Source organism: Misgurnus anguillicaudatus, chromosome 2 (assembly GCF_027580225.2).
Source record: "Misgurnus anguillicaudatus chromosome 2, ASM2758022v2, whole genome shotgun sequence".
Taxonomy (NCBI): Eukaryota; Metazoa; Chordata; class Actinopteri; order Cypriniformes; family Cobitidae; genus Misgurnus; species Misgurnus anguillicaudatus.
Genome location: NC_073338.2, coordinates 11106237 through 11120736, shown reverse-complemented (window position 1 = coordinate 11120736; position 14500 = coordinate 11106237). Strand labels below are relative to the sequence as shown.

At 38.8% G+C, this 14500-nt stretch overlaps 1 protein-coding gene across 1 annotated transcript; it reads left to right on the top strand.

Moving 5' to 3' along the window:
- The first annotated feature begins 1627 nt into the window (after positions 1-1627).
- Positions 1628-13994, top strand: mcm6l (MCM6 minichromosome maintenance deficient 6, like). The gene is made up of 17 exons (XM_055201346.2): positions 1628-1825; positions 1897-2043; positions 3063-3173; positions 3423-3672; positions 3862-4027; positions 4157-4302; positions 4796-4946; positions 9467-9608; positions 9704-9845; positions 10099-10206; positions 10292-10447; positions 11090-11218; positions 12684-12845; positions 12943-13054; positions 13167-13370; positions 13522-13661; positions 13752-13994. The coding sequence occupies exons 1-17, from the start codon at positions 1728-1730 to the stop codon at positions 13872-13874; spliced, it is 2487 nt and encodes an 828-aa protein (XP_055057321.2). The 5' UTR covers positions 1628-1727; the 3' UTR covers positions 13875-13994.
- The last annotated feature ends 506 nt before the right edge of the window (positions 13995-14500 follow it).

The window sequence follows — 14500 nt, the reverse complement described above, 5'->3', positions numbered from 1 at the left end:
AAGATTAACCCAGTAACTTAGTTTTGGTAAACCATTCTCCACAAGCATGTGGAAAAAATGTGATTAAAAAATTGGCTCCCCTTGTGATGTCAGAAGGGGATAATACCGCCCCTTAATCTGCACTATCCAACCATGGCACTGCCATTTAGTGCAGAGTTCAGCTCATTTGCATTTTAAAGGGATAGTTCACTTTAAAATGAAAATTCTGTCATCATTTTCTCATCCTCATGTTGTTTTAAATCTGTATGAGTTTCTTTTTCTGATGAACACAAAATAAGATATTTTGAGAAAGGATGGTAAACACACAGCAGTAAGTGACCATAGACTTCCATAGTAGGAATAAAAAAATATGATGGAATTTAATGGGTACCCTCAACTGTGTGCTTATCATAATATTTTCTTAGTAATTTATCGCAATAATATTTTTCCCTACTATGGAAGTCAATGGTCACTTACTGCTGTGTGTTTACCATCATTTATCAAAATATCTTCTTTTGAGTAAATTATGACAGAATTTTCATTTTAAAGTGAACTATCCCTAAATGACACACCCAAACGCCACATTTTTGCTCACACCTACAAAGTGGTAATTTTAACATGTTATAATACATTTTTGTATATGATATTTTGATTTAAAACTTCACACTCTGGGGACACCAACGATTTATTTGACATCTTAAAAAAAGTATTGTGAAATGTCCCCTTTAATATGTTTAATTTAATTCAAATGTTAAGTTTTGGAATGTTTTATGTCATAAAAAATTTATGCCGAAAAAATTTGAGAACCACTGCTGTGCACGACTGTCTTGGTTATCTAAGAGTATCTGGAGAGGATGGCTGAAGAGAAGGACACCTACAGCTACCTGGCCTAAACCTATGTCACCAACCTTGGACTTTTATACTAGTTAAAATGATTATACTGATAAGTCAGTCAATAATTAATCTTAATATAATTAAATAATCTAAAATTATTAGAATAAGACTTGATTGAGAATTACGTTTCATGATAGATTCCCATCAAAGTGTTATTTATTTACTCTTTGAACACCAAAACAATACCCCAGTACAGTTCTATGGGAAAAAAATATTAGAAAAGATGAATAAGAAAAACCTTAACCTATATAATTACAAACATGACCTTTAAAATATTTAAAGCCTTTAGACTTGGGTTAGATAATGCGTGAACTGTTTTTATAGCTTTTCTAGTAGAAAAAATATATAATTCTCTAACTATTTAAAGACTACTGGGGAAAAGAATGTGACATTTGACGAATATATTACATTTTTTCATATTGAAAAAAAATAAGTCTCATAAACATGAAATATAAGGCTTGTTCGACTTCATGCGGCGCCGCAAGAAACGACAGCCGGATGATGACGTCAAAGTATCGCGAAAGCGAGATGGTTTATGATTTCCTGAATCATTCTCGCGGTACTTTGACGTCATCCGCTGTCGGTTCTTGGGCCGCCGTATGAAAAACAGACAGGCAGATGACGTCAAGATACCGCGAGACCGATTAAAGAAATCATACGAAGTAGTCTATTTCGAATAGCTCTCGCGATGGTTTGGTGCGTCAACGGCCTGTCAGTTCTTGTGGCGCCGCTTGAAGTCTAAACACACCTAAAATCACGTGCTCAAAAAGTTGAATCAGTGGACGTCATGGCGCAGGTGTGTGATTGGCGGTTTGATTACCTGCACAGGTGCGGGTCGGCGGTGTTTGTGTGTGATGGATCCTGGGGCTGAAGCTGCTGTGCCAGCGGGCGTGCAAGCGCGTGATGAGCTCTCCGAGAAATGTCAGAAGTTATTTCTGGAGTTTTTGGAAGAGTGAGTGCAGTCAGGTGCTGTATTTTAATGAGGTCTCTAACTTCACTTGTAACATCTGACTGAATGCTCAGGTTTCAGGATAAAAACGGTGACGTCTTGTATCTGGTCGATGCGCAAGAGTTGATCAGACCGGAGAGAAACACGCTCACTGTCAGCTTCACTAACATTGAGCATTACAACCAGCAGCTGGCCACCACTATCCAAGAGGAATATTACAGGTATTAACAAAAGCATTTTCTGTGTAAGTCTGTGTTGGTTTTAACCAGACGCGAGCGATGATAGTATGCCAAGGTCCAAATGAGCAACGGTTATTTTCAGGGTCTCTGATTCTGTGACGTCGCGGCTGATAGCTCCGCCCACTTATATCATCGATATACAAGTAAACATGGACGGCGAGTTGCTTTTTTATTTAGGTTCTGTATGAAATCGATTCTGAATCACAAGGCTCCAATTCTGTGTTTCATGCACATCTCGTGCATGTATTACAGCTCTGTGATCAGTAGGAAATCCTTATCAATCTAAAATCACTAGTTTGAGTCGTTTATAATATGCATTTAAAAAGCAACACTCCTCTTTATTATCATGAAAATAGTAAACAATTTGAAGAACAGCGATATAAACATAGACATTAGTATATAATGTCTATGAATATAAATATGCCTCTAGACATTTCCTGGAATGTAGTGGTGGTTCTTCTGCGGCACAGGGGGGGTTTCTGCGCTGGGGCGCCCTCTGGCTTTTGGATGTGCCGGCATTTCGCCGTAGTTTATTAAAATGTATTCATTGAGAAAACGCGTGTTAGATTAATCTTAACAGCCCTATTAGTTTTGGTAAACCATTCTCTGCAAGCATGTATAAAATAGGTTATTGACATTTGGCTCCCCTTGTGATGTCAGAGGGGGATAATTCCACCCCTTAATCTGCACTATCCAACCACGGCACTGCCATTTAGTACAGAGATCAGCTCATTTCCAATTAAAAGGACGCACCCAAAAACGGCTCATTACTGCTCACACCTACACCTTTTAACGTAATAAATTATCTATATGGTATTTAGAGGTAAAACTTCACAGATGTACTCTGGGGAGACCGAAGATTTTTGTTTTTGACATCTTAAAATATTCATGTGAAATGTCCTCTTTTGATTTTTGATAGACATTTTGTCGTGTTGCGTCTGGTATGGATGAACAGACTATTGCTTGTTGCTGGAATATTTCTTTATAAATTTTGTTTTCAGGGTTTACCCGTTTCTCTGCCGAGCGGTTCGCCAATTCGCCAAGGATCATGGAAACATTCCACCATCCAAAGAATTTTATGTGGCTTTTTCAGACTTTCCTTCCAGACAAAAGTAAGCATTTCCCTTCTCAGTAAGCATTACTTGTCCTCCTACAAGTCAACCCTAGTATTTCTGTCACTGACATCTTGTGCAAATGGCAAATAAACTTAAAATTTAAATTAGTCACAATTTTTTCCCCTCAGTCTTTTAAATGAATTGTTAAACCCCTCAGTCTTGCCTGCCCTAAAAAGGCTGCACCCATCACAGCACCGGACCAAAGCCTCCATTTTGTATATGGCCTCATCTCTCTGTGCTTTTCAGGATCCGTGAGCTCTCCTCCGCGCGGATTGGCACTCTGTTACGCATCAGCGGGCAGGTGGTGCGAACTCATCCGGTACACCCGGAGCTGGTCAGCGGGACTTTTCTTTGCCTTGACTGCCAGTCTGTCATCAAAGATGTGGAACAGCAGTTTAAATACACGCAACCGACCATCTGCAAGAACCCTGTGTGCGCCAACCGCCGCAGGTTCATGCTGGACACCAACAAATCCCGCTTTGTTGACTTTCAGAAAGTAAGAATGCGAAAAACAAATGACAGTACCTCCCCCAAATGTGTGCAAACATCTGTGGTTAATCCGAATAAAGCAAAAGTTTCTGGCTTTGACTCCCAGGGAAAACGTACCGCTTGCATGCACTGTGTTAGATAAGTGCATAAACATAATGTATGAGTATTTAATCGGAGCATATATGCGTAATGGTAGGTGCGCATCCAGGAGACGCAGGCGGAGCTGCCGAGAGGCTCCATTCCTCGCAGCATGGAGGTGATTTTGAGGGCCGAGGCTGTGGAATCGGCACAAGCCGGAGATCGCTGTGACTTCACCGGCACACTGATTGTTGTACCTGATGTGTCCGCACTGGCCATGGCAGGTATCCATCTAACAGATATAAAGAACCAATATATATAATATGCATGGTCTCTGTATAACCAAAGGCTACCAACATGCTCATGGTGAGTAAATGTTTTGGTTATCTGTCATTTGCTTTTGATCTTTAAAGGCACACGGGCAGAAACCAGCAGCAGGGTGACTGGGAAAGAGGGCTTCGATGCTGATGGGATTCAGGGGCTTAAGGCTTTGGGAGTCCGGGAACTGTCCTACAGATTGGCCTTTCTTGCTAACTACGTCGCCCCAACTAACCCAAGGGTGAGAGGGTTTATCATGACACAAAATCGATCATAATATTGATTTGTTTAATAATAAGTGAAAGTTTTCTGATTAAAGATAGCTTTCTTTTAAAGTTAGTTACTTCGGTGGTAGGGATGCATATCAATTAATCGCGATTAATCTATAGCAGAATAAAAGTTTTTGTTTACATCATATATGTGTGTGTACTGTGTATAATAACTTTGTATAGTTAAATGCACACACATGCATGTATATATTTAAGCAATGTTTACATGTGTATATACATTTGTATATTTATGTATAATTTATATTATATATATAAATACTTAATATATAAATATATTTTTTTCTTAAAATTATACATGCATGTGTGCATATTTATATATACATAATTATTATACACAGTTTACACACATATATGATGTAAACAAAAACTTTTATTCTGCTATAGATTAATCGCGATTAATTGATATGCATCCCTATTCGGTGGTGTTGTTCCTGTTGTGTTTAGTTCGGAGGAAAAGAGCTTCGTCCAGAGGATCAGACTGCAGAGAGTGTAAAGAATCAAATGACCGTACAAGAATGGGAGAAAGTGTTTGAAATGAGCCAAGACAAGAACCTCTATCACAACCTTTGCACCAGTCTCTTCCCCACTATTCATGGTACTCATCATTCTTTCTCTTTGGACCATATTTCCATTTCTTTAGGGTTAAAGGTGCATTGTGTAACTTTTCGAAGGATCTTGTGACAGAAATGCAATATAATCTACATAATTATATTATCAGTGGTTTATAAACAGTGTTGGGAGTAACGCATTACAAAATATAATATATTACAGTAATATATTAGTTTTTGTTGTAACGCAGTAATATAACGCATTACTCGTAAAATTTTGGTAATATTTTACTCGTTACAGTCTTAGTAACGAGCGCGTTACAAACAATGCATTTCAAAATTAGACCGTGTTATTTTAAATTTTTATTTTTGACCAATGCGCGCGACCAGCATCCACACATGAAAAAGCTGTGTAAATGGCTGCGTCCCAAACCGCATACTTCCATACTATATAGTGGGCGAAAAGCACTGCTTCTCCTACTCTTTGCCTACTATATAGTATGGAAGTAGGCGGTTTGAGACGCAGCGTATGTCTATTTCCACGTGCTGTATGCAACAAGTTCTTTAACTTTGTATTTGAAATGCGATTTGGACGCGGTGCGCGTCAAATATAGAGATGTTTCTTAAAGAGCCGAATCTGGGAAGTCCGCGGCTGTATTATAAGCATTGACTAAAGTGGTCGCAATCAGGTCCGGTAGCGCCGCACACGCATAATTTTGCGAATAAGAGCACTAAGTAAGAGCAACAGAAAGTTTCTATCGGTCTCCTGTGCTGCTTGAACATCAGAAGTAAAGAGACTTTTACATGTTGCCAGTAAAATCCATATCACACCAGCAACGACAAGGTAAGCTTTGCTATGATTACAGTCCATATACATAATAGATTGCTAGGCTATTCCTATGCTATCTACAGTTTTATTACAAACAGCAACCTAAACTACAACATAACATTAGTGAAGACTTAAACATGGTTATCTAAATAGTACATTTAAACATCACTGTTTAAAGTTTTTACCAGCCTTTGTATGGGAACCTATATTCATTGTTTGGCAAAAAGCAGTGCTCCTCTGTTTGTCTGTTTTATTAAGCAATTATATGTTAGCCTACATGTAATCCTATTGGACTGAAATGAGCTGTATTCCTTGAGGCCTAATCCTCCAATAGGACTTTTTGATAAATTGTGTCAACCCAGTGCATGCCAGGTTTGTGCTGTGAATCTGAATTAAAAGTGATCAAAAGAATAGAAATGAAAAGAGGTTGCGTGTCTTACCATGTTATTAGGCTATAGGTTGCATTATAGTGGGCTCTTTTACCAGATCATTTGTCTATGTTTATGACGGTAATTGTTACTGTATTTTGCCATAAGTCTTCACTTTGCCTATTCAAAGCTCGAGGGCCAACACATAACTTCTAGATTTATAAGCAGCAACAAACTACATTTTAACATTTTATAATGCCTAGTCATACTTCTGTTCTTTTGATGAAAGTAACTCAAAAGTAACGCAAAAGTAGTGTAACTCATTACAGTTCAGAGACAGTAATATTGTAATGTAACTAATTACTTTCAAATGACAGTAATTTGTAATATATAATGTATTACACTTTGGAAGTAACTTGCCCAACACTGTTTATAAAGACCTGATATAATTGAACTGTATTGTTTTTATTACCTTAGTATGAGTCGTTTTTATCTCTGTACACCGCGGGTCTCCTTACATGGAAGTCACCATCAATTTTGTACAGTAGCCCTAAACATACAAACTGCTCTATATACAGAGCGTGTTTCGTCCGTTCGTTGTCTCAGATGATGGCGTGTTTGTCCTGTGGAGGCTACCGTAGCTTTTCTATGCGTTTCGAAAGGGAGGGTTGAGCTGTGAACTGAGCCGTTGGTTGCAATTCACAATCTCACAGCTAGATGCCGCTAAAAATCTAGACACGGGACCTTTAAACTACTCTCAGCTGTTAGTGTCTTTTAACCCCTTAACTGGCGCAGCCCTTTTTGAGTGTGGGGGGGGGGGGTAAAAAGGTGATGTACACCTTCAAATGAATATAACTCTCGCATTTTTTGTGTTGGTCTATAACCATAATCTTGGTCTTGTTTAAAGCCTGAAATACACTGCAGAATTTTTGCCCTCCTATAGACCCCTTCACGGTTCACGTCACAGGCAGTTTCCGCTGCGCATGTCCGGGTCAGAAAAGCCATTACAGCAGATAGAGTTGCGTATTATTCGGTATCGTCAAAAATGCCTTCTTGCGTCGTGGGTTGTGAAAATCGCACCAGGTCTTTCGTTAAGTTTTCGTGATTCATGCAGAATCTCAAAAACAAAAAAAAACAACATCTGCAGCTGCAAGCAATTAACGTGCAGACTGAGACAATGCAAATATCAAAGAGGCTTGTGTTTTTTTGTGTTCACTTCATTTGAGGTAAGTCATAATTTTTCAGCCCTGTTAGATTACATTATAAAGCCTGGATGGTATGAAGAGTTTGACCCCATGCTGCGCGCGCACCCGATAGTCATTCAATGTTTACAAACTTTGAAGGGGTCTATAAGAACATTACCTCATTACACTGTGCGACATGGAGAGTTTAAACTCGGATACGACAAGCATGTAGACTGTACGATGATGACACGGAAGCATCGGCGGCTGCGTCACACGTTAGCGCAACGTCACCAGCATGCGCTTGTGGTAAACAAATACCAGTACGCAGGTCGTAGCAGCAAACGCACTGTGCAGTGGTCATGCCAAATTTCTGACACTGTCAAAAAACTATTGTAGGCTATCTTTGGATGCAAGACCGGGAAAACGCCCGTCTTTGAACCTCTCTCACTGTATGATATAGGGCCACCTATGAAGAGCCACAATCACAGAAATCGCGACGATTGTTTCACGATGGCAATCTTTCGTCTGGGACAGCCGATAATCGTACAGTGTATCCCAGGCTTAAGGACAAGTTCAGTATTTTACACTTAAAGCCCTGTTTTCAGATTGTTTATGATGAAATAGAATGGTTTTGACTGAAATTTCGACATATGCGGCTGCCCTGAGAATTTTCGCGTGTTTGTTTCTCACCTCACACCTCTACAATGGGTTTATAGGTGCACTGGAACAATCCTTCCTAAAATGCATTAAACTTTCGTTTACAAAGACGTGAAACTTAACTCACCGAGTGGTCGGGGGTGTTCACTGATATGCTCACACAAAAATCGCTGCAAAAGATGCTTTCCAACAGCTGTTATAGCATTCGTTGTTAACTTGTGGACCTATTTTTCCAAACGCCTCACACCCGTACATTCTTCCGTTGAGAGCTTGATTAATAGACACTCCAGCCCAGGTGGTGGCGCTAATCCGCCTTTGCCAATTGTAAGAATAGAAACAAAGTTCCCGGCGCGGAGTAATACCGTACCTCACAGCACATCTAATACAAGTCAATGGAGTTGGACAAAAACTACTATAAAACCTGTTGGAGTGCGTATTTTGCGGCGGTTTTTGTGTGGGCATGTCAGTGAACAGCCCTGACCATTCGGTGATTTTCACGTCTTTGTAAACGAAAGTTTAATGCATTTTAAAAAGGATTGTTCCTGTGCACCTGTGCACCCATTGTAGAGGTGGGAGGTGAAACACAAACTTCTCGAATTCTCGGGGCAGCCTCATATGTCCAAATTTCAGTCAAAACTCTTCTATTTCATCATAAACAATCTGAAAACAAGGCTTTAAGTGTAAAATACCCAACTTGTCCTTTAAAAGAAGACACTAAAGTTTTCCTGCACGTGTCTGAGGTGAAAATATTAAATAAAGTTTTGTAGCAGTTTACATTTTTTGTACTTAATAAAAATAATGTGTTAAAGTATATATTTCATACATAAAATTATTACAAAAATTAGGTTTGGGTTACACTTTTAATGGTTTAACCAACAAGGGCCGCTAGGTGTCAACGGTTTGCTGCGTACTCTTGTCACACATTAATAAATTACTGTCACTGCATTATTATTACTGCTAAAAGGTTTTGAAATATGAAACTACATTCTTAGAGCTTTCCAATGATATATAGTTTGTCGTGATAGATAAAATTTACATGCAAAATATTGAAGGAAACTCTGATGTCCCGCACACGGGACAGCGTCAATTAGGTTGAGCTAAAAGTATAGTCCCGTTAATACACATATCCGAGGGTCTGCGTACAGTGCCGTGCCAAAAATTGTAGGAGTTAAATAAACTATGCAATTTGCAAGGCTGTGCGTTTGACCGTGCACGTACGCTCGCGTACACGTAAAAAAAAATTTACTCGGGGTTTAAGTGTTACGCTACTCTTATCTTTTGGTGAAATGCTAATATTATACCTGGATGCTGAAAGTATTTTTAAAGAGTTTTTCATAATTCTGTTGTCAATTTAACATTTTAAAATACTTTTTTTACGTATAGTTGTACAGCGTGTCGTCTTGTGTAGTAAGACATAACTTTGCTGTCTACTGCTCAACTCTCAATAACAAATTAATTTAAAAGCCTTATAAATGCACCATGTTTGGTTATTAAATAAGTAGTTAACCACTTGCTTCAATCTTTCTCAGGTAATGATGAAATTAAACGTGGAATTCTGCTTATGTTGTTTGGTGGTGTGGCCAAGACGACCATGGAGGGGACATCTTTGCGTGGCGACATCAACGTTTGCATTGTTGGAGACCCGAGTACATCAAAGAGCCAGTTTCTTAAGTAAATAAAACGTTTGAGAAATACTGTCACTTACAGGTAAAGCTTTGAAATGTAATGTTCGGTGCGTCTCTAAATAATTGATGTGTTTCTTACAGACACGTGGAGGATTTCGCACCCAGAGCAGTCTACACCAGCGGGAAAGCCAGCAGTGCCGCGGGTCTGACTGCCGCTGTGGTCAAAGACGAAGAGTCGCATGAGTTCGTCATCGAAGCAGGAGCTCTCATGTTGGCTGATAACGTATGTTCGCAAATTTGAACAATTTTACAAATAGTTAAAAAAAATTTGCTTGATACTTTAATTTTTTTATTCCAATAAAAGGAGGAACCAGAGCCAAATATAGACCCCAGATCATAGAGATTTGCAGTGGGGGTTTTTTACCTGTCCTGGCCAATAAACAACCACCTAGATTTCCTTTATAGTTGTGATGGTTTTGCACAGATAAGGGCAATTTGCAGTTTCTTTAAATGTAAAAATGTAACATTCTCTGTAGGGGGTTTGTTGTATAGATGAATTTGACAAGATGGATCTTAAGGACCAGGTGGCCATACATGAAGCTATGGAACAGCAGACCATCTCCATCACTAAGGCTGGTGTAAAGGTGTGCGTCTATCTGACTGATAAACATTTAAAGACATTCTTGATTTTATCTGGACAACCATCAACCCGCTGTGTTTGTGCCGCAGGCCACTCTCAACGCCCGCACCTCCATCCTGGCTGCTGCCAACCCCGTAGATGGCAGATACAACCGTGCCAAATCTCTGAAACAAAATGTCAACATGTCGGCGCCCATCATGTCCAGATTTGACCTTTTCTTTATACTGGTGGATGAATGCAATGAGGTCAGACATCTGTAAGAAATCTTAAAAGGGACAGTCCAGCTTCAACATTTGATTCTTACCGTTTTGGAATCCATTCAGCTGATCTCCGGGTCAGGCGCTAGCACTTTTAGCATAGCATAGCACAATCCATTGAATCTGATTAGACCATTAGCATCGCGCAAAAAATAATGGTTTCTTTATTTTTGCCCAAAAATAGTCCCCTTGGTTACTTTCAATGCCAGGGGACTATTTTCGGGCACTGCGTAATATCATTGCGCCTCCTGCAGCCATGTTACGACAGCAAAGTCACTGATTATTGCCCCAGAATGAGAGTATAGTCCTAGCCTATCTGCCTAGAAAATCGCAGCTTTAATTTTCAGTGGGTCTTACTTAGTACATGATGTAACTACAGAAGAGTCAAGTTTTAAATAGGAAAAATATAAAAACTCTTTGGTTGTTTTTTTGCGCGATGCTGGTGGTCTGGTCGGATTCAATGGATTATGCTAAGCTATGCTAAAAGTGCTAGCGCCAGACCTGGAGATCAGCTGAATGGATTCCAAAACGGTAAGAATCAAATGTTTAACTCTAGGGGAGCTGGAAAAAATTTTCAAAAAAAAAGTGGAATGTCCCTTTAAGGAAAAGCAAAATCCTTTTTTTCATCAGGTGACCGACTACGCAATCGCCCGCAGGATTGTAGACCTTCATGCCAGAAACGTAGAGTCTGTAGAAAGGGTTTACAGCACTGAAGAAGTCCAGAGATACATACTGTTCGCCCGACAGTTCCAGCCCAAGGCAAGATTTTGTCTTTAAAGAGCAACTATCGTCTGAGTTACGATTTTACATTTCCTTTGGTGTGTAAATGTGTACTAGTACATGTTAACGATATGCAAAAAGTACAAACCCCAAGGTAAATGATGACACAAGTTATTGTTTCCAACAAACACATGGATTGTAGGCATTATCATAATTCCTCTCGCTTTGGGCCTTTAAGTTAACTCCTGTTAGCATTGTGAGCGAATCTTTCAAACATTTACCATGTCACATTTTCGGCTGATGTCAGAGGTATTCAGGCCAATCACAACGTACAGATTAGCAGGCCAATCAGGGACACAGCGCTTTTCAAATCGATGAGTTTTGTACAAAACCAGAGCGCTTTAGAAAATCAGTATAGCTTGAGCTACAAAAATTAATGGTATGTGGAAAATTATGTTTTTTAACCATAAACCACGTGAACACATTGCATTAAACCAAATACACAAAATAGCGTTGTTTTTAGCAATGAAATAGGTGCCCTTTAAGCGTCCAAAGTTTGTAATATGCCATTTACTTTTATTTAATGCTATTATGCTAATATGCAAATGAAGAGTTTTGCAAAACGAGAGAACTTTTTTATTTTTACTTTTCAGAAATCTCGTTTTTTGGTTGTGCATTCCAATTAATATCAATTCAACTGCAGTTGGTTTGTTTTGATTTAAATCTTCATAACTTAAAAAATACAGCTAAGTAGCACCATAAAACAAAATAACTCGATAACATAATAATAAACATGTTTTGACAAAAATGTTAAAAAACGGATTTATCTCGTTTTGCAACGAAACTCTTCAAATATTCCATAAATATTTTTTTTAAAGGCACACAAGGCAAGTCTGAGTATTATTTCTCTACTAGCTCCCCCTAGTGTCTGGGAGTAAATGCTTTCTATATCTGAGACTTTACGAGACTGAAGGACACCGGGTCTGATACAGCGAACTTGCAAGTGGGGTATTCTTCCTACAGTCAGTAGGGGCGGGCGAGAGAGTCTTGATTCGTCCTGTAATGAGTCATTTAACCATATACCGACTTACGAAGATGATTTATTAACATAAAAATGCTGACTTGTGTCCCTGTAACAAATAATGCTAAATACTTACAGCCGTGGAAAATAATTAAGCAACCACTTCAATTATTTTAATTTGAGTTTTTCTAAATTTAGCATGTATAAGGATGCGTTAAGTAAAATGATTATTTTTAAGACCCAAATGAGACCCGTCTTAAAAGTTTTTGTTTGTTGACGGCATGATTTCTTATGGGAATAAAACTTTGTTCTGGTTGGTATTTAAACCATGTATTATAGTTTCCTAACTAAACAGGTTCCCGTTCTTATAGCAAATAGGTTTGCTACATTCATTTACTCCCTAAAGGCAAATGTACCTCTAATTTCCCTTTTGTCGATTGATGACATTATTTTTATGAATCTTGAATAACCTAATGTTTCTAGATAACTCCAGAGGCTCAGGAGTTCATTGTGGATCAATATAAACGTCTACGGCAGCGAGACGGAGGTGGGACCACAAAATCAGCCTGGCGAATCACAGTGAGGCAGTTGGAGAGCATGTTACGGCTGTCCGAGGCCATGGCCAGACTCTACTGCTCAGACGAGGTCTCATGTTGCTCTCAAACGACTGTTATGGCCATGCTGGACACTGTTCTGCATGCACACTATACAGTATTTTAATACAGTATTCTTCTTTACAAAGGTTGTTCCCAAACACGTGAAAGAGGCGTTCAGACTTCTGAATAAATCCATCATTCGAGTAGACTCCCCTGACATCAATTTTGACCAGGAGCAAGATGATGATCATGTGAACGGTGAGAGATGTGCTGAGGGGTGCTTCTGATGTCATTAACAAAATATTTAATCCCTAACAAATGTCGCATCAACACCAATGTAAGATGAAAGTGCTCTTGTTGAGCTCCACAGATCAGAATGAGCTGTTTGGTAGAGAGCCAGCACAGAATGGAGGTCATGAAGTCAACGGTCACCCAGCGGAGCCCATGGAGACGGATGAAGCAGGAAAGCAGGAGAAAACTGCTGCTGAAGCCAAACCAGCCCTCAGATTGTCATTTTCTGAATACAAGAGACTCTCAAACCTGTTGGTGCTGCACATGCAGAAAATGGAACAATGTGAGTCCCGCTGTTAGACACCTGTCAAAAATCACACCCGTACCCTGATTTGCTATTCCATGTGTTACTTCACTAGTGTAACCCACTTGACTACTGAATTTGGACATTACTGGGTGACCTTTTCCTTCAAATGTTTATTTTTGTGTTTTAGTGGATGAGGATCAATCTCTTAAAAAGAGTGAACTGATTAACTGGTACCTGAAGGAGATGGAGAGTGAAATGGAGTCGGAGTCTGATCTTATTGCTAGAAAGAATCTTATTGAGAGGGTGCTGCATAGACTCATTCATTATGTTAGTATTGATGTGCTTTCTCTCACCTCTGATGCTACCCTCAGCCTCGGAGCTAAGCCGAATGTTAAGGCATTTCTCCATGCATTTTAGGACCATATCATCATCGAGCTGACTAAGACGGGACTGAAGAAGATGGGTCAGGATGGAGATGAGCCTGTTGTGGAGGAAGATCCATTTTTAGTGGTGAATCCCAATTATATATTGGACGACTAGTTGTGCTGGCTTTATTGCCCTTGCTTTTTTTATTTAACCGTCTCATGCTGTAATGATCTTAAATCATGGAAATACTAAATAAGTGAACCTGAAAAATAAATAGTATGTATTTTGCATTAATGTGCCATTTGTTTATTGAACACTAGATGGCTCTGTGAATCATCAAACAATGTCAATGATCATCAAAATATATTCGGGCTTTCAACAAAACATTAAATATTCAGCACATTATACAAATCATTAATTATACACACACACACACATACACAAAATACAAGTTACACTAAATGTACAGTTTTTCTGGAGGGAATGGAAACTGATCATTTAAAAATGTAGAGACATTAACTGATCTCTGTGACAGGTGCTGATGCAGAAGTGCAAAATTCATCATCAGTCAAATTTTTAGTGTACAAGGGCAATTGCGGTCACATTTGTAACTTCATGTATGTGAATATTATTAATAACTTACAATAATAATAATTAGATAATAAATGGATAATAATCATTACATAAAATTTAAATAATTTTACTTAGTAAAAATCTTAAATTTTTGAATACACTATGCTTTTTAGTTTGGCATTTACTGTATTCAATTCTACTAAATGTACTCAATACTGTGCTTGTAA

What these genes read in the sequence shown, in the direction of transcription:
- mcm6l (XM_055201346.2), top strand. Translation starts at nt 1,728, where the DNA reads ATGGATCCTGGGGCTGAAGCTGCTGTGCCAGCGGGCGTGCAAGCGCGT. An exon ending in TTTCTGGAGTTTTTGGAAGA is followed by an intron (nt 1,826 to 1,896) that starts GTGAGTGCAGTC and finishes CTGAATGCTCAG; the next exon opens with GTTTCAGGATAAAAACGGTG. An exon ending in GTCCGCACTGGCCATGGCAG is followed by an intron (nt 4,028 to 4,156) that starts GTATCCATCTAA and finishes TGATCTTTAAAG; the next exon opens with GCACACGGGCAGAAACCAGC.